Source organism: Cnephaeus nilssonii (assembly GCF_951640355.1).
Source record: "Cnephaeus nilssonii genome assembly, chromosome: 11".
Taxonomy (NCBI): Eukaryota; Metazoa; Chordata; class Mammalia; order Chiroptera; family Vespertilionidae; genus Cnephaeus; species Cnephaeus nilssonii.
Genome location: NC_137082.1, coordinates 28309535 through 28333799, shown reverse-complemented (window position 1 = coordinate 28333799; position 24265 = coordinate 28309535). Strand labels below are relative to the sequence as shown.

The 24265-nt window shown below is 45.9% G+C and overlaps 1 protein-coding gene across 4 annotated transcripts in view; it reads right to left on the bottom strand.

Moving 5' to 3' along the window:
- Positions 1 to 22053, bottom strand: part of FERMT1 (FERM domain containing kindlin 1) — a 41651-nt gene extending 19598 nt beyond the window's left edge. For 2 of the 4 annotated variants that reach the window (XM_079784401.1, XM_079784403.1), the window contains exons 1-9: positions 21440 to 22053; positions 17811 to 17979; positions 15915 to 16148; positions 12489 to 12635; positions 10601 to 10814; positions 8239 to 8341; positions 3037 to 3144; positions 2490 to 2621; positions 642 to 691 (exon numbers count right to left, since the gene is read on the bottom strand). In XM_079784401.1, the coding sequence (XP_079640527.1) occupies positions 642 to 691; positions 2490 to 2621; positions 3037 to 3144; positions 8239 to 8341; positions 10601 to 10814; positions 12489 to 12635; positions 15915 to 16148; positions 17811 to 17961 (1139 nt within the window). In that variant the 5' untranslated portion in view covers positions 17962 to 17979; positions 21440 to 22053. Of the gene's footprint in view, positions 1 to 641; positions 692 to 2489; positions 2622 to 3036; positions 3145 to 8238; positions 8342 to 10600; positions 10815 to 12488; positions 12636 to 15914; positions 16149 to 17810; positions 17980 to 20618; positions 20630 to 21439 lie in introns of those variants that run through there. The other 2 variants (XM_079784402.1, XM_079784404.1) reach the window with 2 other exon arrangements.
- Positions 22054 to 24265: the final 2212 nt, after the last annotated feature.

Below are 24265 nucleotides of genomic sequence, written 5' to 3'. Positions count from 1 at the left end.
AAGGGACCTTATCCCTTTCATCCTAACACACCTTGGCACCATCACAAATATGGCAGTCCTTTTTTTTCCATGAAATAAAAACTTCTCTGCCTTTTTAACAGTTTCTAATTGACATGAGGTGACTGGGTGGGTTAATCAGAAATAGGTAGATAACTAAGGTTATCCCTCTATAAGCCCGAGATCCAAGTTCTAGTGACAACTGATTTTCAAACTGTGAAAGAACCAGGAAATGATGTCAGAGTCGAGCCTCCCAGATGGACGGTCACAGAAACTCCAGTCTGACATACGTGTTCATTCTGCCTGACCCTGGCCATGTTTACACCACCATGTACTATGAGCCAGGCCCCATGCTCAGTGCTTCATTTGTGTTATTTAATCTTCTCAACAAACTCAGGAGGAGGTATATCCTCATTTTATAGATCAGGAAACTGAGGCTCAGAGACAAAAGGACAGCTCCCAAGGTCACCCAGGTAGCACGTGCTGTGGAGCTAGTATCGGCCCATTGTCTGTCTGATGCCAAAGCTCACGCTCTTATCTTTCAACCATGAATCTGCTTAATGGATCTTCAATTTAAACTCCTGGACTCTTTACCTATGAGGCTTTGTTATGAGGAATCCCTTTTCCCTTTAAGGACGACTTACCTAAATAATTTGAGATTATCTGCAAGTTTAGGGATATCAGTGATGTCCTCCTAAGGAAAAACATAATATTTCATAAGCAGTGATTAGACACGTGGTGCTGATACTTTATACCTGCACTGCCCAACACTGTAGCCCCTCACCACATGTAGCCATTTAAACTTGAATTAATTACAATGATATAAAATGACAAACTCAGTTCCTCAGTCACACTAGCCACACATCCAGCAGTTGCCTTAGGGCAGGGGATGGGGTGGGGCAGGGTTGGGAGTGGGATGGGGCACATGCAGGGGCTTTTGTGGTCGCTGGCCAAGTTCTGGTTATTGGTTTGGTGGTGACTTGGGAGATAATTTAACACTCATTTGGTAGGCTGTACATTTTTGTTTTTCATTTTTCTGTACTAGTATATGTCACATATCACACAAATAAGAAAAAGAGATTAAAAATTTGACCAAGCATGCCCGATGCCTACCATTCAAGTGAAACATCTGAGTTAGAAACAACTACTTTTACGTACAAACAAAAGTATTTTACAACTTGGGCATCAGAGTGAGTAACCCTAGGTACACCTGGTTTACTGATTAAACTCTCGAAAGGTACCTGGTTCAAAGTTCATTCTACAGCGCTAGGTTGGTGCTTGTTTTCCAAACTGCAAAGCCTATTGTTTGACATCAGAAAGCCTTGACAGAAAATATCTTGAGGGCGGGAGGAGGGAAACTTTCATCTATTCTAAGAAGGAAAGCTTTCCTGTTGTATGTATTTAGTGGTGGAAGTAGACAAAAAAGAACTCCAGTTTCATGGGGCGGGTGTCTCCTATACATGTGCGGAGGCTCTGACTCTACAGAACCTTGGCTTTGAGTTCATTTCAGGTATTTAGTTTTGCATGAACCAGTTCCCTATTTTAAGGAATTTAATCATCAGCGAACACATACTAAATACATAAGAATACAGTGACTCATTTTTATCAATTACTTTTAAAAATCTAATTACAATGGATCCACCTCTCTGAATCAATGTGATTCAGCCACTCCCATGATTAAAGAAGTTAAACAGAAGTGTGGCACCCAACAAATGCATCCAGCTGCAGGGGCATTCCAATGATAAAGCGGACATTGGGCCACATTTCCTGGGTAAGGAGCAAAAGATGTTTTACTAAAGTCAAAAGAGTTCAGGAAATGTTTATAGTGTTCCAGAAAAAGGCCCTCACTTCGGTCAGCCTTGCCCAGCGGAAAGGTAATCAGGGGTGGGGACCATCTGGCCCATGAAATCACTTGGTCTGGTGCTGCCCAGGCATTAGGGGTGAATTAATTAAATGTTTGACCAAATATAGCGGGCTAATTTTTAAGTTAATAATCTTGTATGGCCTGTGAATAATGTTATAAATATCCAAGTGGCCCTTAGCAAAAAAAAAAAAAAAAAAAAAAAACGTTCCCTACCCCTAAGGTAAATAGATAACAAGGCTTTGTTACCTGTAAGGCATCTATTTCCACAGCTGCCCCGTACAATAGACTGAGGGTTCTTTCTAGACTTAAGGAACCGATTCCACGTTCCATGTAGTGAAATGGAGTCCCCAGCAGTCTTTCTCTCATACCAGGCCAACCCACCCCAAAGAAGACATGTGATGTGATAGTATTGTCATTAGTGTAATGAGAACACTGCATAGTCCCTTACTGAGCCGACCTGGGAAAGCTGGTCAGTTCTGGCTAGGTTTAAGCTTGCCCGAAGACCAGCATGTTTTCTTTCCTCAAATTCAGACACAATAGTCTCTTGTTTCTGATAAAAACCAAAACGTCACCTACACTGGTCGGGCAGAACAAAGCCACAATTCGGAGTTAGCAGGAAAGTCCATACCAAAGTGCTGTCCGCTTTTCCACCTTCCAGGGTCACTTCCAGATTGGAAAGTGCTGCTTCCACCTCATCGACCTCAGACTCACTTGTGAAATCCTGTATTTCAGCGGACGACGACAATTTGCTAATGTGATACTGCAAAGAGACAGGTTTTAGAAATGGCATAAGCACAATAAATCCGTTAGCCAGTTCTTCCTTTTTTGGGAGACAACTCCCCTGTAATACCAAACATCTCCACGGAGAGCTCCCTCCTGTGCAGAGACAATGACATTTTAATCTGAGTCATTCTGAGATCCAGGGTTGGTCATGTTCAGACTTGGCTCTGCTACATCACTGGCTGAGTTTGCATTGGGGAAGAGGTAAGAACTGCAAGACGGATGCTTCACCTAAGTTATACACATGTGTGTACAAGGAGCATTTAAAATTTTAATTCACTGCCCTCATTTTTAGTGCTTTCTTCCAAGAAAAAGCCAGTATGAATACAATGAAACTTAAGCAAAACTAACTTGCTTTGTCTCCTTCCAGAGAGAAGGTACTGAAGTTCCCATACCTGTAGTGCTGCAAAGATCAACATTTCTTCCTCTGTGCAGTCAATTTCTTCTAAGACAATGGCCCACCTGGCTTGTTCATAGAGCTGGTTTATTCGGACAGCATCGTACTAGAGGAAGAAATAAATAGTTATGTGTGTGTGGGTGGTGGTGGTGGTGGTGTAGGGGGCACATTCATATTCCACAATACAAGATTCTGGAATGACAGGCCATTCCTTGTAAGACAGATGCACTAAACTTTAGTTCAGGTAACTAAAAGGGACATACTGCCCCAGCTCTTTTTACTTCGGAATTTAGAACTTCCTCAAAATATTTCCCAGAGTTTCTTCAAGGGGCCCAACTAACCCATCTTAGATTCCATTACTTCACCTCCCTTTTATCACATTCCTATTGGTATGAAAAGCAGATAGTAAAATTGGTTTCTGTGATAACCAATAAAAGGAGAAGGGATTCCCCACACTGATCTGCAAACTCAGTGCAATCCTAATCAGAATCTGATAGGGATTTTTATTTTATTTCATTTTATTGATTTTTAGAGAGAGAGGAAGCCAGAGGGAGAGAGAGAGAAATATCAATGTCAGAGCGTAACATTGATTGGCTGCCTCCTGCATATCCCTCTCTGGGGATCAAGCCCAAAACTCGGGCATGTGCCCTGACCAGAAATTGAACCATGCACAGGACGGGATGATGCCCAACCAACTTAGCCATACCAGCCAGGGCTAATAGGGATCTATATATATAAAAACCCTAATATGCAAATAGGCCAAACGGTGGAACAACTGAATAACTTAACAACCGGTCACTTTGACGTGCGCTGACCACCAGGGGGTGTGCGCGGAACATGGCAGGCATTGGCCGCGGCCAAATGGTGGAGCAGGTGAGTGGGGGCACCAGACCAAGGCAGGGCGCCAGTCACTATCATCGGGACGAACCTCTGTTGGTTACTGAAAATTCTTTCCTCCTGCATGCTGCGATCCTGCCCAAGGCTCGCACCTGCTGCCAGTGCTGGCCCTACTTGCACCCGCTGCCAGTGCCCAACACTGGTCTCAATCGCTTGGTGCCGTCAGCAGGTGCGAGCAGCGGCTGCTGGCCCTGATCACCCCTGAGGGTTTCTCCACCTCCCTCTGTTCCTGAGGGATGATTGGGGCAGCAACCGCTGCTTGCACCTGCTGACAGCACAGAGCGATTGGGGCCAGCGCCAGGAGTGGGTGCAAGTGGGGCTGGCACTGACGGCGGCGGGAATGGGGCTGCTGGCAGACAGGGGGCTGGGGGCCACAGTGGGAGGGGTTGGGTGGGGGCGCGGAGGATGAGCATAGACCCACCCTTGTGCCCATTGCAGCCTTGTGGCCCACAGTTCCTTTCAAGGTGCACAAATTTGTGCACTGAGCCCCTAGTTTTAAAATAAAACTTTATACAAGCTAATTTTTAAGTTAAGCTGGAAAAAACAATCCTATATAATAAAGAGCTAATATGCTACTTAGACTGGATGGCGGAACAACCTTCCCGAATGACCAGTGGGCGGGGCCGCAGGGCCACAGGGGCCACGAGGCAGCCGGGACCACAAGGCAGTGGGGGCTGCGAGGGTCAAGCCCCTTGCACGAATTTCGTGCATCGGGCCTTTAGTGTTCAAATATCATGAAGAACATTTTGAAAAAGAACAATATTGGGAAGACACCTGTCCTCCCAGACATTAAAACATATTATAAAGCTGCAGCAACTAAAATGGTGTGGTATTCATATAGTGATAGACAAAATGTCAATAACACCGTATCTAGAAACAAACCTATATATGTATATAAGTTTAATATAAAATAAAAATGGCATTTTATAGCAGTAGGGGAAGAAAGAATTCAACACTATAGTGTTAACAATGCTGTGCCAGTTGGAAAATAAAAATCCAAAATAAAAAAAAAACTATCTCTCATCATCCAAAAAATATTAATTACAGATAGACAATGAGATACCACTTCACACTCACTAGGCTCTAAGGCAAAAGACAGATCATAACAAATGTTACTGAGGGTGTGGAGAAATTGGAATCCTTATTCATTGCTGGTGGGACTATAAAATGGAGCAGCCTCTATGGGAAACAGTTTGGTAGTTCCTCAAAACGTTAAACATAGAGTATGATCCAGCAATTCCACTTGTAAGTATATAGTGAAAAAAAAAGAAAAAGATGTACTATAGCTTTTTGCTCTAATAAGTCTTGCCACTGTCACTTAAAAAAAAAAAGAAAAGAAAAGAAAAAGAGGGACTCAGACAGATACTTGTACACCAATGCTCATCATAGCATTATTCACAATAGCCAAAAGGTAGAAACAACCCCAATGCCCATAAATGGATGAATAAATAAACACAATGTAGTATATACACACACTGGGATATCATTCAGCCTTCAGAAGGAATGAAATTCTCATGCACATTACAACTATAAGACATTGAAATAAGCCAGACACAAAAGGACAAATACGGTGTGATTCCACTTTTATGAAGTACCCACAATAGGCAAATTCATAGAGGTAGGAAGTAGAACAGAGGTTACAGGGCTGGAGGAAGGGTTAAATGGGGAGTTTGTTTAATGGGTGCAGAGTTTTTGTATAGGATGATAAAAAATGTTCTGGAAATGGACAATGGTGGTAGCTTCATAACATTATAAATGTACTTAATGCCACTGAATTGTGGACCTAAAAATGGTTAAAATGGCCCTAGCTGGTGTGGTTCAGTGGATAGAGCTTCGGCCTGCAGACTGAAGGGTCCCTAGTTCGATTCTGGTCAAGGGCACATGACTGGGTTGCGGGCTGATCCCCAGTAAGGGGGGTGCATGAGGCAGCCAATCAATGATTCTCTCTCATTGTTGATGTTTCTCTCTCTCCCCCCCCTCTCCCTTTCTCTCTAAAAATCAATACAAAAATACATATAAAAAAGAAAAGATAAGCTATTGACTGGGAGAAAAATCTTTAAAAATTAATTTAAAAAATGGTTAAAATGGCAATTGTTATGTATGTTTTACCACAATAAAAAGAAGTAAAAAAAAAAAAAAAACAAAAACAAAAAAGAAAACCCCAAACCCAAACCTGTACATGAATGTTCTTAGCAGCATTATTATTATTTTTTTAATATATTTTATTGATTTTTTTACAGAGAGGATGGGAGAGTGATAGAGAGTTAGAAACATCGATGAGAGAGAAACATCGATCAGCTGCCTCCTGCACACCCCCTACTGGGGATGTGCCCGCAACCAAGGTACATGCCCCTGACCGGAATCGAACCTGGGACCCTTCAGTCCGCAGGCTGACGCTCTATCCACTGAGCCAAACCGGTTTTGGCGTTAGCAGCATTATTTATAATAGTCCCAAAGTAGAAACATTCCAAATGTCCATCAACTGATGGATAAATAAAATGTGGCACATACATTCAATGGGATATTATCCTATATAATAAAGAGATAATATGCAAATTGACCCTCACCCCCTTGCACAAGATGGCCACCCCCATATGGTCAAAGATGGCCGCACCCATGTGGTCAAAGATGGCCACCACAAGATGGCTGGCAGGGGAGGGCAGTTGGGGGGGGGCAGGCCTGCAGGGGAGGGCAGTTAGGGGTGATCAGGCCATCAGAGGAGGGAAGTTGGGGGCGACCAGGCTGGCAGGGGAGGGCAGTTGGGGGTTACTGGGCCAGCAGGGGAGGGCAGTTGGGGGCGATCAGGCTGGCAGGGAGCAGTTAGGTGTCAATCAGGCTGGCAGGCAGGTGAGGGTTGGGAACCAGCAGTCCCGGATTGTGAGAGGGATGTCCGACTGCCCGTTTAGGCCCGATCCTAGGGATCGGGCCTAAACGGGCAGTCGGACATCCCCCTAGGGGTCCCAGATTAGAGAGGGTGCAGGCTGGGCTGAGGTGAGGGACCCCCCCCCAGTGCACGAATTTCATGCACCGGGCCTCTAGTTTGACAATAAAAAGAAATGAATACTGGTACATGGTACAATATAAATTGACCTTTAAAATATTATGCTAAAGAAAGGAACTAGTCACAAAGTACCACATATTATATAACCCCATTTATATGAAATGTCCAGGATAGGCAAATCCATAGGGACAGAAAGAAGACTGACTGATGCTTGCCTAGGGCCAGGAGGTTGGGAGGAAATGGAGAGCGGCTCCTAGTGGATAATGAGTTTCTTGTTAGGATGGTGAAGGTGTTCTGAAATGAGACGGTGGTGATAGTTGCACAACTCAGTGAATATTTTAAAAACCACTCACCTGTACCGAGTAAATGGGTGAAATGTATGGTATGAGAATTATATCTCAAATGACTTATAAAAAATCTAAACATAACGACTAAACCTATTAGGAGGAAACATGAAGAGAATGCTTTTTGTAATCTCTGAATGAGGAAGGCCTGTTCATGGAGAAAATGATGGAGGGGAAGGCTGTGCCACAAGGGGCAGTGACACTGCTGTGGGTGAGAAAGGGTCTGCACAGAACAGGTGGCCTGAAGCAAGCCCGTCGAACACGTGCCCGGTAGTAAGTACATGGATAGAGCAACACCTAACACCAAACTGGACGGGAACAGTACGATGAATCGCCCTGTGCACTCAGAGAAGCAGTGACCCCGTTTATATTTTCTACACTTGGCCATTTATCTGCTGACTCACGACTGCACAAAAGGGGCAAATCAGGGCCAGGGAGAGGACTCAGTTGTCCAGTAAACTTCAGGTGGGAGACACACACCTCACATGGGACCTGGCCACTAGTGGGTCTTTATTTACACAGATGATCCCTCTTTCTCATCGCCAAAGACTTTTCAGCACCACTGTGGGGAGTCTGCTGTGCACCATCATGGGGTCCTGGTTTACTCATGAGAACCTGCTCTTAACCTAGGCCCTGACAACGCCTCCTTCCCAAACCCTAAGCACTCTGGCTCCCTGAACAGCTCTCTTCTTGTTCCTTCACTCCTGTGAATGGAGAGGGGCAGCATGCTGGGCACAAAGACCCCCAGAGACTCCCACACAGTCGTGGCAGCTGACCAAGCTCGCTAGAACCCAAAAGTGCAAACCAGAGAGCAGAATGCATTTACTGATCTAACTTGGAAGAGGTAAACAGAAGATTACACACGTTAATCCTAACTTTGATGACTAAATGACTCAATTGTACACCTCCATGGATTCATATATTAAAAAAGAGAGAGAATAGAGAAAGAGTATCTTACTTTGGGATTCAAGTCAAAGAAGGTGTAGTATTTAAATCGTAACAGCAGCTGCTCATCTTCCTGGATGCCCTGTTCCATGAGGGAACGCGAGGAGTCCAGCCAACTAGAAAACAGCAGGATGTTACAAAAGTTGATCAGTTTTATACATATATGTTACACCATTATAGAATATGTTTACATGTTATCTATGTTATATAATATTTTATATGTAATACATGCATCATGTAATGTATGTTATATATATTTACATTATATACACATACATGCACACATCTCCTTGAACAAAATCCGAGTAATATGACCGAAAACCAGTAAGGGAGAGGACTTGAAACTAGCTTATATCTATATTTTATCTTACAGCTTTCCCAATGCTATGTATGTGTGTGTATATATACTTATATATAATTTATTTATTTATTAATTAATTTTTCTCATTGACACTTTAAAGTAACCCAGTGAAGAAGCCAGAGCAGTTTTTATTTTTTCTCAGTTTTATAGATGATAAAACAGTCTCAGTGACACTCAGTGATATGCTTAAGGTCCTGTACCTCATGGTGGAGCCAGAATGAGAATCTGCACTTGCTGACTTCCTGCCCAGCCTCTCCCCTACACCAGGTGACTGCCCGCCTAGCCTCTCCCCTACACCAGGTGACTGCCCGCACAGCCTCTCCCCTACACCAGGTGACTGCCCGCCCAGCCTCTCCCCTACACCAGGTGACTGCCCGCACAGCCTCTCCCCTACACCAGGTGACTGCCCGCCCAGCCTCTCCCCTACACCAGGTGACTGCCCGCACAGCCTCTCCCCTACACCAGGTGACTGCCCGCACAGCCTCTCCCCTACACCAGGTGACTGCCCGCACAGCCTCTCCCCTACACCAGGTGACTGCCCGCACAGCCTCTCCCCTACACCAGGTGACTGCCCACACAGCCTCTTCCCTACACCAGGTGACTGCCCGCACAGCCTCTCCCCTACACCAGGTGACTTCCCGCACAGCCTCTCCCCTACACCAGGTGACTTCCCGCACAGCCTCTTCCCTACACCAGGTGACTGCCCGCACAGCCTCTCCCCTACACCAGCTGACTGCCTGCACAGCCTCTCCCCTACACCAGGTGACTGCCCGCACAGCCTCTCCCCTACACCAGGTGACTGCCCGCACAGCCTCTCCCCTACACCAGGTGGTCCGACCCAAAGCTGGCTCTATCTTATTGTCTAGAACTTTCTGTAATTACAACAACATTCTGTATGGCCCTGTCCAATAGAGTAGCCACTAGCCACATGTGGCTACTGAAGATTTACATGTGGCTAGTGCCACATTTCAATTTTAATTAAATTCAAACTTAGATGTAAATATCCACATGTGGCTAGTGGCTCCTATACTGGATAGTTTTGTCCTAAGGTTGAAAAAACATATACAATGGGTAATGGTGAGAGGTGGAGGGATGGAGATTAAACGGTAACCACAAAACCAGGTGGGCATGAATGCTATCCAGTAACACTGAATGAAAATGGCTTGAACTTCTATTAAATTAGCCCCCAAGATGTAATCTCCATCCCAAAGGTCTTGGTCCAGTGGGAGAGACCAAGCCTCATAATAAAGGAGGAGAGTAACACTGGACAAGCAAAGTATGAGAACAGAGCTACAGAGAAGTGACCGATCTTGAATGGTGACATCTACAAAGGAGAGAGTGTGTGACTGGGCCTTAAAGGATGAGTGGGGGCTGACTGGAGAGCAGAAGGAGAGGAGGAGAGTCCTGGGGTGCACCATGGGGGTGGGGTACACAGTAGGACAGGAAGACAGTGCTGGGCCAGATATCACAGGCAGTGGAATGCTGCCCACAAAGCTGACTTTATTTGGTGAACAATGGGGAGTGAAAAGAACCAGTGGTCTGAGTAGTAGTTTGAGTGTGTCTTCTGAGCCCACTTGAAGCAAAGCTGAAGGACTTGCTCTAGAACGCCTGAAGAGAGAAGCGGCATTCTACAAGACAGTGTGGGCAGGTGGGCCGCCTTGGGTCTCCCCCTGACCCATGGGTTCCAACCCACTTATGAACTGCTCGACCTCCCTTAAAATACACTTTGCACACCTTAGGGGGAAAGAATTCATATTCACACATGGTAAACCATTGGGTTACCCAAACACATAAGGATGTTACACTTTATATGTATTGAAATGACCAAAGGCCTTATTTTTTTCCTTTTTGTTGCTACAACCAGTCCTGACTTTTGCTAACAGTATGCAATCCCAGGCACTCTAATTTAAAAAAACAAACAAACAAACAAAAAACCCCTTTCCCCATCTTGTGGCATCTCTCTTACCACACCAGTATCAGTTCACAGAGAAGCAACACAGATCCACATCCTTACCCTGCGTTAAGCTTGGTTTTATCGACCAGAGACCGAGACTGGTACATATCAGCCAGCGCCTCCGGTGACTGTGGGGGTTGGCTGAATGCGAGGATGTTGCAGTTTTGTTCGGTCAAAGGGCTGTCACTGAACCACGTCATGGTGGATGACACCGGCGTTCCGTTGACGGGGTCATACGTGGGAGTCATGGTTTTACTGTACAAGCCGGGACTTACTGTAAGGCAAAGGGGAACACACACTAGGATATGAGATTCAGGGAGCAGAAATCTCTGGAAAAATAAGTACAGATTGCTGACACTAAAATGGATTTTGAATTTAAATAGTTGTAACATTTAAAATAATCACAGGAGTCATGACTGATGGGGGAGGAGTTATACACAGGTAAAGCGCTTGCCTGAATGGTTAGCTACTGAAAACTTGGGAACTGACAGGCTGTAACAGCTTCCACAATCGACCCACACAAGTGTGGGAGACTATGTCCTTCTCAACAATTCAAAATTCCTCTGCTTTAGCTGTGAGTTTTCATGCTATTAGAGAACCAGAGATCTCACAGAATGTATGTACAGACTATATTTTGGGCAAATTCTTTAAAGAAATAGCACTACTTGCCAATTTTAAGAACCCAGCTAATTAATGGTTTATATATCATCTGCCTTTACTTTGCATATGAAAAGTGCAAGTAATTCCTTTTATTCTTTTCACTGAAATATATTATGCAAGAAAACCGTTGCAAACAAGCTAGCTTTTTATATTTTTACTAGAGGCCTGGTGCATGAAAATTCATGCACTGGAGCGGGGTCCCTTAGCCCGCCCTGCCCCCTCTCACAGTCTGGGAGCCCTCAGGGGTGGGAGGCCTCCCAGTGATCAGGGGAAGGTGATGACCCATCACACCTCTGCTGCTGCCACTGCCAGCAGCGCAAGCCTCGGTCGGCCCTGGTTACCTGAGCCTTGGGTGGCCCTGGGCAGCTGGGCAGCTGACATCTGAGGCTTGCCTGCACCTCGGGCTGGCCCTGGGCAGCTGGGGGGCTGAGGAGACTAGGTGCTGCCATCTTTGAGGGCGTGGCAGTAAATTAGCATATTCCCTCCTTATTGGTTGTGGGCACCACCATCTTTGCAATGGCGTGAGGGTCAATTGGCATATTCCCTCTTTATTAGATAGGATATAAAAAGAAAAGAATGAAGCCTTTCTAGAATTTTTACCTGTCTCCTGTTACATGTCCAGTGCAAAATTTAAATGGAATTCATATAAGAGTCACATGAAGATTGAACCAGGAAAACAGAAGTATATTTGAGTGATCCAAATAATCTGTTTCCTCCCTCAAATTCACAGCCAGTTCTACTAAGGTTTCTAATTCATCAGAAACATAATACATGCAATTAACATAATGAGCTATAAAGCATATCTTGTAAAAAAAAATTCTGTTAGCTCTAAAATTAATTGGATATCCTTTCCTCATCATAGGACTCTTGGAATTCTAGCCCTTCTTTGTTTGGGGGAGAAAGAAGAAGGGAGGGACAAGAGGAAAGACAGAGCAGAGGGGAGGAGAGTTCCTGGGATGTAAAAATTGAAGTAACTCTTGCCCTGGCTGGTTTGCTCAGTGGTTAGAGAGTTGGCCCGAGGACCTAAGGGTCTCAGGTTCAATTCCTGGGGCATGAGTGGGAGGCAACCAATCAATGTGTCTCTCTCCCATCGATGACTCTCTCTCACTCTCTGTTTCTTTCTCTCTCTCCCTCCTCCCCTCCCTCTTTCCTCCGTCCCTTCCACTATGTCTAAAAATCAATGAAAAAAATAATCTCAGCTGAGGATTAAAAAAATAAAAAAAATATTTAAGAAACTCTTGGCTTTAAGAATGAATTAAAACAACAAAGCACCTGTCACAATTCTTACCTGGTGGCCCAGAAATTGTTGGAGAACTCTCCAGGTTTAAAATGTCTTCAATTAAGGGCTCCTTATTATTCTTGTCTTTTTTCTTCTTCTTTTTAAAATAGTCACTAGAAGGCTTTAACAAGGAAAGTTCTTCTGGTCTTCTAATATCTAACAAATAAGTATAAAAAAGAAAGAAGAAAAACTGAAAAAAAAAAAAATTCCTGTTGGGCATTTGAAACCATTTCTCAGGAAATTCCGGAGCAGTAATAGAACTAGATTGCACTCCTTTTTAAAGAAACAGAGGGGAATGAGACTCCCCGCCCCCCCCCCCCCCCAACCAATAAGGGTATAGGGAGGTCAAATAGTGGAGGGAGATTCAGTCTAGTAAAATTTCTATTTTGTTTTTTGACTTATTGTGAAAATATTTCAAATGTATCTAAAGCAAAGGGAATAGTATAATGGCCCATCCATGGACTCATCACCCAGCCTCAACCAGAATTTTGCTATTCTTATGTCACCTACTTACTACCCATTTCCCCTCCCTCCTTTCGTCGCTCCCTTCCTTCTTTCCTCCCTTTCTTTCTCCCTTCTGCCCTCCCGCTCTCTCCCTCCTTATCTTTTTTATTCAGTTCTTAAACAACAGCCGAGGGCCCCACCTTTTTTCTTCCTGGACCACAGATCCAGAGAGCCCTTTTCTCACACGATGCCCAGCTGCTCCTTTCATCACTGTGGCAGACATCCTTGGCACCTGCCCACCTCTTCTTGGCCTCACCCTTTCAGTGCACTCTGACTTGACTACCAGTGGCAGCTAGGACATGTGTCTGTCTGCCCATGGGCTTGCTCTGAACACCGGAGGCTACACTGCCCAGATACAGCGCAACTGGCCACAGAGTTCAGAGAATGAATGCTCTCCAAGAGCAGCCCGGTGACTGATGAGTGGCGTATTAACACCCAGCTGCCTCGGCCCTTGGGTGGGATGGCTCTGAGGCATGTCTCTGTTGAGACAATCTCTTATTGGTGGCCTTCTCTGCCCAGTCTCACGTCCCCATTTGTAATCAGTGTTTCCCGACATTACCCCCTCCCCCCCAAATAAATAGATATTTGCACTGGAATCCTGATCTCAGGGTCTGCTTCTGGAGAACTGAAACTAAGAAGATTATCCCCATTTCCCTCATTAATAAAATACATTTATCATTGCCCTTAACCGCACTGAGCTGCTATGATCCCAGGGAAAAGCCAGCGAATGTGGATGTTAGTCTCTGGGCAGCCCTCCCGGAGGTAAATGAACGGATTCCTCCCACTTCTCAGCTCAAACACTGCTTCGTGCTGAGACTGAGGCTGGTAGTTCAGCTCGATTCTCTCCCCAGTAACCAAGGATGTCTGATCATCAGGTTGCAGCATGCACCTGTGACCACTTCAAATGCATAATTTATACACAAAACCTAGAGATGAATCAAGATGTCCAATGATAAACATTAGAAGCAAAACACCAAAACAAAACAAACAAAACCACAACAAAACCCTATCTCCAAGCCTAATTATTTGCCTTTCCTTTTCTTTGAGGGAAAACCCATCATTTTGGTGAATTTGATCTACCTTCTATTGATCAGATAGAAAGAGATTAGTAGAAATGCCAGTTGGGCCTTTTAGAACTACCATGAAGATATATAATCTGGAAAAGAGAAGAACATCTGACTGCTTCTATTTACTTCAAAACCTCAAGTGTTTGGTTCCAGGTATGATGTGTGCTTCCAGTCCTCTGTGAAATTTGGTGTAATTTAATCACTCATTAAGTCCCACAAAAAGGAAACGGTTTTCAAATCCTCACGAGAATGTTATTGAAAACAAGGTGCCTGGTGTTTGCCACTTGCTCACCATGCAGCAGGGACACTATGGAACTTATATTTCATAATGGGAGCTTCCGTTCGCTTGTCACTCATGTTATTAAACAGCTAATGTGTGCAGGCATTGTGCTGGGTGTGCTCAAAAAAAAAAAAAAAGGTTTCTCTCTTCACCCTGTTAAATACCATACCAGCCTCCAATGCCCAATACTGGCATTCCCAAGCCTATATATACTATTATACTTTTTCCTTTTCCCCTACTATCTCCTTTTAACATCTTAGTTTTTACATTTATTATTTATTTTCGGTCTCTGTACGCTGGAATGTAAGCTTCAGGAAGGAAGAGACTTGGGGCTACTTTTTTATGACTAACATATCCTTAGCATTCACCACAATGCTTGCCTAATACATGTTTGTTGAAGGAAGGAATGAACAGTTTACAGCTTCATGGGGAAGACAGATCACTCGTGTATACATTGTATAGACTGTGTTCAAATGCTGAATCTTAGCCTTGGGACCAAAGAATTTACCTATACACTTTCAAAAAAAACTCTCTATATAAAACCCTAAGCGACCAGTTGACCACTTGACCAGTCGCTATGATGCGCACTGACCCCCAGGGGGCAGACACTCAATGAAGGAGCTGCCCCCTGGTGGTCAGTGTGCTCCCACAGTGGGAGCACCACTCTGCTGACGGGTGCCAGATGCCGGGCTCACAGCTGGCGAGCACAGCTGCGGTGGCTCAAGCCTCTCCTGCCTCCGCGGCAGTGGCAGCAGGCACAGTGGGGCCAGGATGAGTGGGAGCGGTATGGCGCCGGGCTGGGCTGGAGCTCCTCCCCGGCCGCTTGCCACTTCGCTCACTACTACATCCCTTGGGGGATGTTGGACTGCCAGATCGGCCAAAACCAGAGGGGTCCCGGATTATGAGAGGGCGCAGGCCAGGCTGAGGGACCCCAATGGTGCACGAATCCGTGCACAGGGCCTCTAGTATAAAATAAGAACACCCTCACAAGGCAGGGTTTACTCCCACTAAGGAAGTCCCACAAAAGAAAGAAAGGGTTTAGGTGATGCTGTCCTTAATGGCTGTTAAACTTATGGGATGGTATCAATTTGTCTCAATCCATAATTAAGTGTACTTTTCTGCGTAGGATTTCTGTGGATAGGGCTATTGGAGCCAAGTGTTAGAGAAGCAATGAAGACATTACTCCACCATCCTCTCAAAACTAAAAAGGATGCCTTGGCTCCAAGGTGATAATGATTTAATGGAACTCTTTTTCGTTTGTCTTAAATATAATGATGATTTACTATGGCTAAGAGAAATGAATTTGGGGGATTGTAATGGGTTTGTTTCTTCTGAGTATAAATCTCTTTTGAAGCAGTTTTAAGCTTTGTGGAAATGAATCTGAAGTATCTCAATAATGTCCCGGTTGGATTAACTCCACTTCAATGGCTCAAGTCCTCAGAATTGGGTTTGAAAAGTGTGCTTCCTAAGGAGGGCAGTACTCTGGAAAGCCAGCCACTCGAGGCAGGCAGGGAGCACACAGCATTTTCCTGCCCTCCTCTGCCCCAAGTCCAAAGGGCACAGGGGCCCCTCCGGGGTACTCACTCAGGGCTCTGCAGATATCACTGACCGCTTTAAACACCACAGCCGAGAAGCTGACTCGCAATCTCACCGTCTTCACGTTGGGCAGGCGGAGGCGAAGCATTTTATGCTGAGGGGTGAAGACGAGCTTTGCATCTGCCTGGACTCCACATTTGTCCAGGGTCCAGTGCGTTTTCAGGAGCCAGCAATGCTTTTGTTCCCACCAAAGGGCAAAGTCTGACCAGTCTTGGGCTATGTCTGCAAAAACAGAAAACACAGTGAAGTAAAACGAGAGGGAGGGCACTCCAGACAATTCCACCGTGCGCAAAAATGGAAACCAAGGGCGGCTCTTCAGCGCCCCGTCTCCTCGTATAACCCAGGGCGCAACAATTTTTGGCTTCTCTTCAAAGAGTCTAAGGCGGGACAGGTAGAAAACAGACTGAATCCTACCATCACTGATACTTAAATACTGTGGAAGGAGCAGAAACACACACATTCTGTTCGTATTGAAATGCTGAAGTTCTCTTCCTTCAGTCTCCCCGTGCCAAGGTCCTTCCTGGGAAGGCCAGGAGCGCTCTGCTTTGTTTAATCAAGATAATGTCTCCACTAGAAATGTATCCTTCCCCCTTTCCCCCCATCACAAGGGAATATCCACAGCGCCCAATCAGAGCCCGCATGGAAGTTCTATAAAGCTGACACTCCACTCTTCTCGGTAATGCCCAGCTCTTTCATCAGAACCATCATATTCCCAGTTTCCAAAGTGTCTACACTGAAATCAGAGCCGAATATTTTCTGAGTGTTAGCATTAACATGGAAACTGCCCCCTTCTTCAATATTGGCATCAAAGTTGAATCGTTTCCCTTCATCAATGCTGGAGTCAATAGTCAATCTTTTATTTTGCTAAATGAAGAGCCACCAGTGTTGTTATTTACTTTGTAAAAAATGATTTCTCTCTTTTTCCCCTCTCTCTTTTTAACTTAGTGGCTACCTTTGGCGGGGCAGTGACAAGGAGGGGTCAGGTACGGGACTGGGGTGGGGGAACAAGTAATGTTCTATTTCTTGACCTGGGTGGTGGTTACATGACTTTGAAAATTCACTGAACTTTCTTTCACCAGTGTCAACGAAGAGCCCACACCCGTGGCCTTAGAAGATAAAAATAAATACAAAGCAAACAGAACATTATTAAATTCTAGATTGATCGTGTTGACTCCTGATGTGAAACTCTGACCCTGAAGATTTCTCTTTCTCTGTTTAAGAAGAGAGAGTAGCAAATGGTGGACATGTGTTAAAAGACAAATTAGCACCAGGTTGCCGAAACCGGTTTGGCTCAGTGGATAGAGCGTCAGCCTGCGGACTGAAAGGTCCCAGGTTCGATTCCGGTCAAGGGCACATACGTTGGTTGCGGGCACATCCCCAGTAGGGGGCGTGTAGCAGGCAGCTGATTGATGTTTCTCTCATCGATGTTTCTGACTCTCTATCTCTCTCCCTTCCTCTCTGTAAAAAATCAATAAAATATATTAAAAAAAAAACTAGCACCAGGTTGACTTTATCACTGAGCAATCAAGCATTAACAGGAGTCCAGCACCTTCGAAAAAGCCTGCGGTCACCCTGGATGTCACCAGTAGGATGGGCCCATTCTTGTGGAAATGTGGCATTTTATCTGCCGGGAAGCTTTAGTTTGTCACCAGGGACTCAGGTTTTCACAAGGGTTGTTTGGGCGGGGGGGGGGGGGGGGGGTGTTAGTTTGAGATGCTTGCAGGGCCCCTTAGTTCTCTTCTTCTTGGGGGAAGGGTGCTTGCTCTCTGGGCCATTACCAAGTAAATGATCAGAAAAATGTAGGTGATCAGACAACTTAGATCAGTGGTGATGCAACAGAGAGGGTTTCAAATGTAGAGACAGCAGAACAAAACAGAAACTTACTGATCTGTTCTACTAACTTGAGCATCACTCCCCCAATGTGCAGGTCTCCGGACACTCTCAGGGTGATGTCTTTCTGCTCCTCTTCATCTGGATGGTCCACTCGGACCACGAGCTCCCAAGAAGCAGATGCAAAGTCATTGGCTGAGAGCATCGTGGCAAATGCAGGTGTCTGCAGACAGAGATCAGAACATGAGGAGACCCTGCAGAGCAAAATGTTTTTATGTTTATTTTTTTATTTTGGCCTCATCTTGAAAAAAAAATCTGCAGCATTCTCAGTGCCCCAGATATTAAATTCAGCATCTTAATTTTATTTATTTATTTATTTATTTAATTTTTTAGTAATCCTTGTTGACATGCCGGTGTTTAAGAAAAAATAAGAGACTAACTCCCATCCCTTTCAGGAATTGTTTATAGGCCATCACCGACCAAGCAGGCTGGGAGGGGAATGGAATTTCTTCACAAGCTTAGCAAATTGTCAGGATTGCCTCTGTACTTTTCTGATGACCTGCCCCTAACTTTGAGTGTACACGTCTAATTTCTATTTCCAAATTATATGCTTATATGACTGTTCTGGTATACTGTATGCATGATAGAATTAAAAACAAACAAACAAACAAAAAAACAGGCCCTAGCCGGTTTGGCTCAATGGATAGTGCGTGAGCCTGCGGACTGAAGGGTCCCAGGTTCAATCCTGGTCAAGGGCATGTACCTTGGTTGCAGGCACATCCCTAGTAGGGGGTGCAGCATCTTAATTTTAAAGACAAGAAAGTATTATACCAAGGGTCTCAAGCCTTCTAAATTTATCTTTCATTTCTCCCAAGACCACTTGGCTTTTTATTTTCTGTGCCTGCCCAATGCGTCAACCTTCATTTCCCCCCTCTACTGACTTTTCCTGATCTTCTCTGAACTATTCTAGCAACAGGCAACAAATCATGGCAATCCTTGATGATACCTTTAAAAAGAATCCACTTTATTAAGTATAATTCGCATACAATAAAACACACAGATTTTAAATGTACCATTGAATACATTTTGTTGTATGCAAATTATACCTTAATAAAGCTGATTTTAAAAGGATGTCATTAGAATCTTTATCTGTAATATAATACATATGTATTATTATATTCATCCTATAAATATTAATGACATCTTCCAGTATGAAAATTCAAAAACTAAAAATATAGCAAAATAGTATCTATTTCAGCTAAGCAGTATCAAAACAGAAACATCTCAAGGGGGTAATAGGAACACTGGAATCCAGACTTGGCAGAAAAGAAAATATTAGCTCTCTGTTAGTTTTAAATATGTTTTCATTGATCTTAGGAAAGAGGAAAGGAGAGGGAGAGAGATAGAAACATCAACGATGAGAGAGAAACATCAATTAGCTTCCTCCTGCACACCCCCTACTGGGGATAGAGCCCACAACCCAGACATGTGCTCTGACCGGGAATCGAATCTATGACCTCTTGGTTCATGGGTTGACTGGCTCAACCACTGAGCCACATTGGCTGGGCTCTCTGTTACTTGTAAACAGAAAGCAAATGATAATATGTCTCCTGGCTATCTAAAGATTTTAAATCAAAATCAGTCATGTAAGTGATAACAAATCTTTTTCACTTGGCTAGGTAAAGACAGCTTATGAGAAATCCATGTTTTCCTAAGACCTATTTAAAAAAACAACATTGGTGCACTCAAATTCCTAAGAAAGGGCTGATCAAACCGAAAGTGCCCATGAATCCCTTCCGGATCTCATGAACATGCAGGTTCTATTCAGCAGGTCTTGGTGGACCCTGCATGCATAACAAACTCGATGTGATACCAGTCTGTGGCTCACACTTTAGAGTTGAAACAGCCCAGGGAAACATTAGCTCCGGGTCAGTTCCTCCCTCCACCTACCCAAATCAAGATCAAGCCAGGGACTATAGTGACTTTTGAGAAACACTATTTTTAATAATAAGTAATAATTAATCCACCAGGGTCACGCTGGTTTGGTGTTTATTTGAAACTGCTCATAATTGTAAGCCTCAGAGTACCTCGAAATACACAAAATAGCTCAACATGCAATTCTGAAAAGGCATAGGACAGATTTTATTTGTTTGAATCAATTCAAAAGTTCAGAAGTAGCTCCTAATGTTTTTATGACCAGAAGGATGCCAGTGATATAATAATGCTTGTTCCTCCCCGTGCACATACGCGCATATGCAGACCCCTTGCTGGGGCAGTGCCCTGCCATGGGTATATCAGGCCTAACTACTCCCTTCCTCCTCATCAGCTTCAAGTATTGTTTATTATGTACTTACTGGGTGGTGTATTCTGTGTTAACTACTATTCTTGTGTTGTCTCCACCCTGTCAGCAATCCCATTTAGAAACGAGGAAACCCAGGATCAGAGAGGCTAGGCAACTTGCCGGAAAGCACACAGCAAGTTAGATGGTAGAGCACAGACAGAAATCTAGGCCTTTCTAACTTTAAACTCTTAACCACTATACCGGCACACATCCTTGATACTGTTGCGACACCAATATGAAATAAAACTCTTAAGAACACATGAGCTAAACTCTCCGTAGCCTTTACTAAGCATTTCTACTCATGTCAATCTTTCCCAGGGAGGAGACAATCAAGATATCACCTTCACAGACAAACTCATGACAGGGCATTGAGCTGTTTGACTTTAACAGCTTTACAATTTCTAAAATGCTATGATTTGGAGTTTAGTTATTTTTAAAAACGTTTTGTCCATAAAGAAAATAACCTGTCTTTTAAGGCGAGTCCATGAGCAATCGTACATAAAGGTCTTTTCTTTCCTTACCTGGGCAATCAAAACACTTCGCACTGAGGCAACAGATGGTGATTCCCTCACAACAAACCCAGGCTAAAATTAGACAATCTGGTTTCCCCACATTCCTACCCTATCTTTCCGCGCCTTCATTTTTATTGAATTTCTCATCTGCAGCAAGCTGCTACTTGTTGAGCAGAGCAGCGAACTTCAACCGTGAAAGGGCATCTTAGAGGCCAGGACAAGAAGCAAGGCCACCAGCAGACATGCCTGCTGGGGTGAAGCCCAGCTGCCTACCTCCTCCTGTCCTTCAGAGAAAATGCAGGAACGAAAGTGAGACAGAGGGACAGGGGGGTAGGCAGAAAAAAAAAAAAAAAAAAGAAAAAAAAAAAGAAAACGAGGAAGGCAGACAGACCAGAAAACGATACAAAGGATAATAGGTTGATTAGACAGACAGATGATAGATAGGTAGATAAGGGAAAGAGCCTCCACGCTCCCCCTGGAAGATCAGAGTGTGCGTTTCGGAAGGCCTGTCTTTTGTCAATTCTGCAGGGTCCGGGGTCCCGGGTGGATAGTGGGTAGGTGGAAACCCGCCCCCTCCCCCCTCCCCCCTCCCCCCTTCCCCCCATGAAGGCAGCACCCACGGCTGGACAGTTTACTTTGCGTGGCGCGCTGCGCAAGGCTGCAGAAGGTTGCCGCACGCCAAGGGCGTTATTTTTAATTCAACAGCCATTTAAGTGAAAGCGCGCTGGAGAGAGTCAGGGGTCAGGGGTCCGAGGGATCGCGTGGCCCACCTGAGCCTCCCCTCCCTACCGGTCTGCCGCCCCCTCTAGCCCTAGCCCCTTGGCACCCACCTTCTTTCTCGGAGCCGGTGGCGTGCAGCCTCGCCGACCTGCACGTGGAGGGTGGCGCCCCTAGAGGCCAGGACGGAGGCCACCCAGGCGGAGTCGGGGCGGGCTCTGGGGGCGCACGGCAGCGGCTGCAGCTCCGCTGGGCTGCGGCGGGCCGGGGAGGCTCGCGGACGCCGGGGGAGGATGCACGGGACCTCCCGCCGAGGCGCGGCGCCCGCCCCCAGCCGGACGCGGCGAGGCGGGTGCACAGTTCCCGCCCCGCGGCCTCAGGGGCACCGCGGCCGGCGCCCGGCTCGGCAGGCGAGGGCACGCTCAGCGCCGGGCCTGCCGGGTCTCGCTCCCGGGAGAGGAGGCGCGCTCCGCAGCCTTTTTAAGGGCAAAGGGTGGTCCCAGGGCTGCTACGCGGCGGGAGGGCGGCGGGGTTGCGGGGTGGGTGGTGTGTGTGAGAGGGGAACCTGGGACACGCGCTTACTCCCTGCTCCGATCGTGCCACCTCTCATCCCGCCCCCTTAGACCGCCTTCCGTTTTCCCGGCTCCCCAGGCTCTCCCCGGGCGAACACAGGTGATTAAAGCCCGGCTCCTTTCCCCTGCCCTCCAGGTACAGCCGTCACTCACACCCCGGGGAACGCCCCGGCCGGAGACTCCCAGCCCCAGGCCAGAAACTCCCCTTTAAAGCGCCTGGAGGCCTGTGATCGCAGGTGGGAGAAACGAAGGCGGCGCGTCTCTGAGTAAGAGGGTGATGTTAAACCCCCCTCCCCCGCCAGGAGGGTGAGGCGCCCAAACTACGCACAATGGGAAGACCCGGGCACCCTAAGGGCGCGCCCCAAGCGGAAGTCTGGGGTGGCTCACCCCAGATTCACCACCCAGCCCGCCGGCTGGTCACCTTCCTGTCGGATTCACTTCCCGAGGGAGCGGGAAGGGTGGGTGACCTTGGGGAATTTACACAACCTCTCCACGCCTTCTTCGTTCACATTACACACATTTGTTGAGTGTTTATTTTGTGCCAGGCCTTGAGCTGAGCTCAGAGGATACGCTGTTTTTAAAGCAGACATGGAAATTACAGTCAACTCATCTGTAAAGTGGGTGGAGGGATGGACTGCGCACCTCCATTCCATGGAGAATTTCATGCAGTGTAACACAGGCTTTAGCGATTCACATCAAGTACATAAAGCTTGCCACAACGTAAATACAAATTTAAAATGTGGTGAAATTTAGAAGTAGAATCCTTATTTTTGCTTGTACATCATCATAGTCATTATTGTCGTTTTGAAAGTATTTTACAATGTTATTTGAACACTTGTCAGCACATAATGAAAATCTTAAAACTGAATTTCCTAATTTGGTAAGTTTCTCAACTCGGGGAATAGGGTCAATTGTCATCTGGTCCCACAACTGTCATCTGGTCCCAGTCTCTACATGCCCAACACTGATTTAACAAATATGCTCTTATCTTGAGCATAAAGAGTCTAAAAGTTTTACTTTCTGGAGACAGCTCATGGCTGAATGGAACATGGACTGTCTTCAAGATCTTATGTGTGGTCTTGAAGTAGTAATGGCTTTATTTACATCACATTGGTTTCTCATTTTAGTTGAAAATATCTGGGTTGTGCTAAAGAATTTAACTGGTTTTATGTTTTTGCTTGGCTGAGGTTTTTAAAAAGTTTTTAATTGAAATAGTATATATATATGTTTATTATATATTATGCATTTATTACATATAATCTACACTAATAAAAGAGAAACATGCAAATTGACTGTACCTTCATGACGTCCACCAGCCAATCAGGAGTGAGTATGCAAATTAACCTCATCGCCTCTGACAGTAGGGAGGTGGCAGCTCCCAGCACTGCCTGCCTGGCTGTCACTGCGGCGACCCGGGAGGAGGGAAGCACAGCCTGCAGGCAACTCCTAGGGCCTGCTTGGCCGTCATCGTAGCAACCTGGGAGCAGGCAAGCGCAGCAGCAGGCAGCACCCACCACAGCCTCAGTGACCCAGGAGCAGTGAAGTGCAGCCTGCAGGCAGCACCCAGCATGGCCTGCTTGGCAATTGCCTTGGTGTGGCGCAGGCAGGCCCCGCAGAGAGCAGAGAACCACAGGGAGAGGGCCTAAGTCGTCAGTAGGACATCCCCTGAGGGCTCCCGGATTGGAAAGCATGCAGGTCAGGCTGAGGGACACATCCCCCCCACCCCCGTGCACGAATTCTGTGCACTGGGCCTCTAGTTATATATATGAAAGAGCACATATTATGAATATACAGCTGATGAATTTTCATATAATGAACAAATTTGTGTATTGTTTTTAAAGTGTTTAATTGAAATATATGTATTTATTATGTATTACACTAGAGGCCCAGTGCACAAAATTCATGCATGGGGGTGGGTTGGGGGAGAGTCCCTCAGCCTGGCCTGCACCATTTTGCAATCTGGGACCGCTGGCTCCTAACTGCTCACCTGCCTGCCTGCCTCATCGCCCCTAACCACTCTGCCTGCCTTGTCTCATTGCCCCTAACTGCTGGCCTGCCTGCCTGATTGCCCCTAATCACCCGCCTGCCTGCCTGATCGCCCCTAACCACTCGCCTGCTTGCCTGATCACCCCTAACTGCTCGCCTGCCTGCCTGATCGCCCCTAACCCTTCTGTCTGCGTGATTGCCCCTAACCCCTCTGCCTGCCTGCCTGATCACCCCTAACCACTTGCCTGCCTGCCTGATCGCCCCTAACTGCTCACCTGCCTGCCTGATTGCCCCTAACCGCCTCTGCCTGCCTGCCTGATCGCCCCTAACCCTTCTGTCTGCATGATTGCCCCTAACCCCTCTGCCTGCCTACCTGATCAC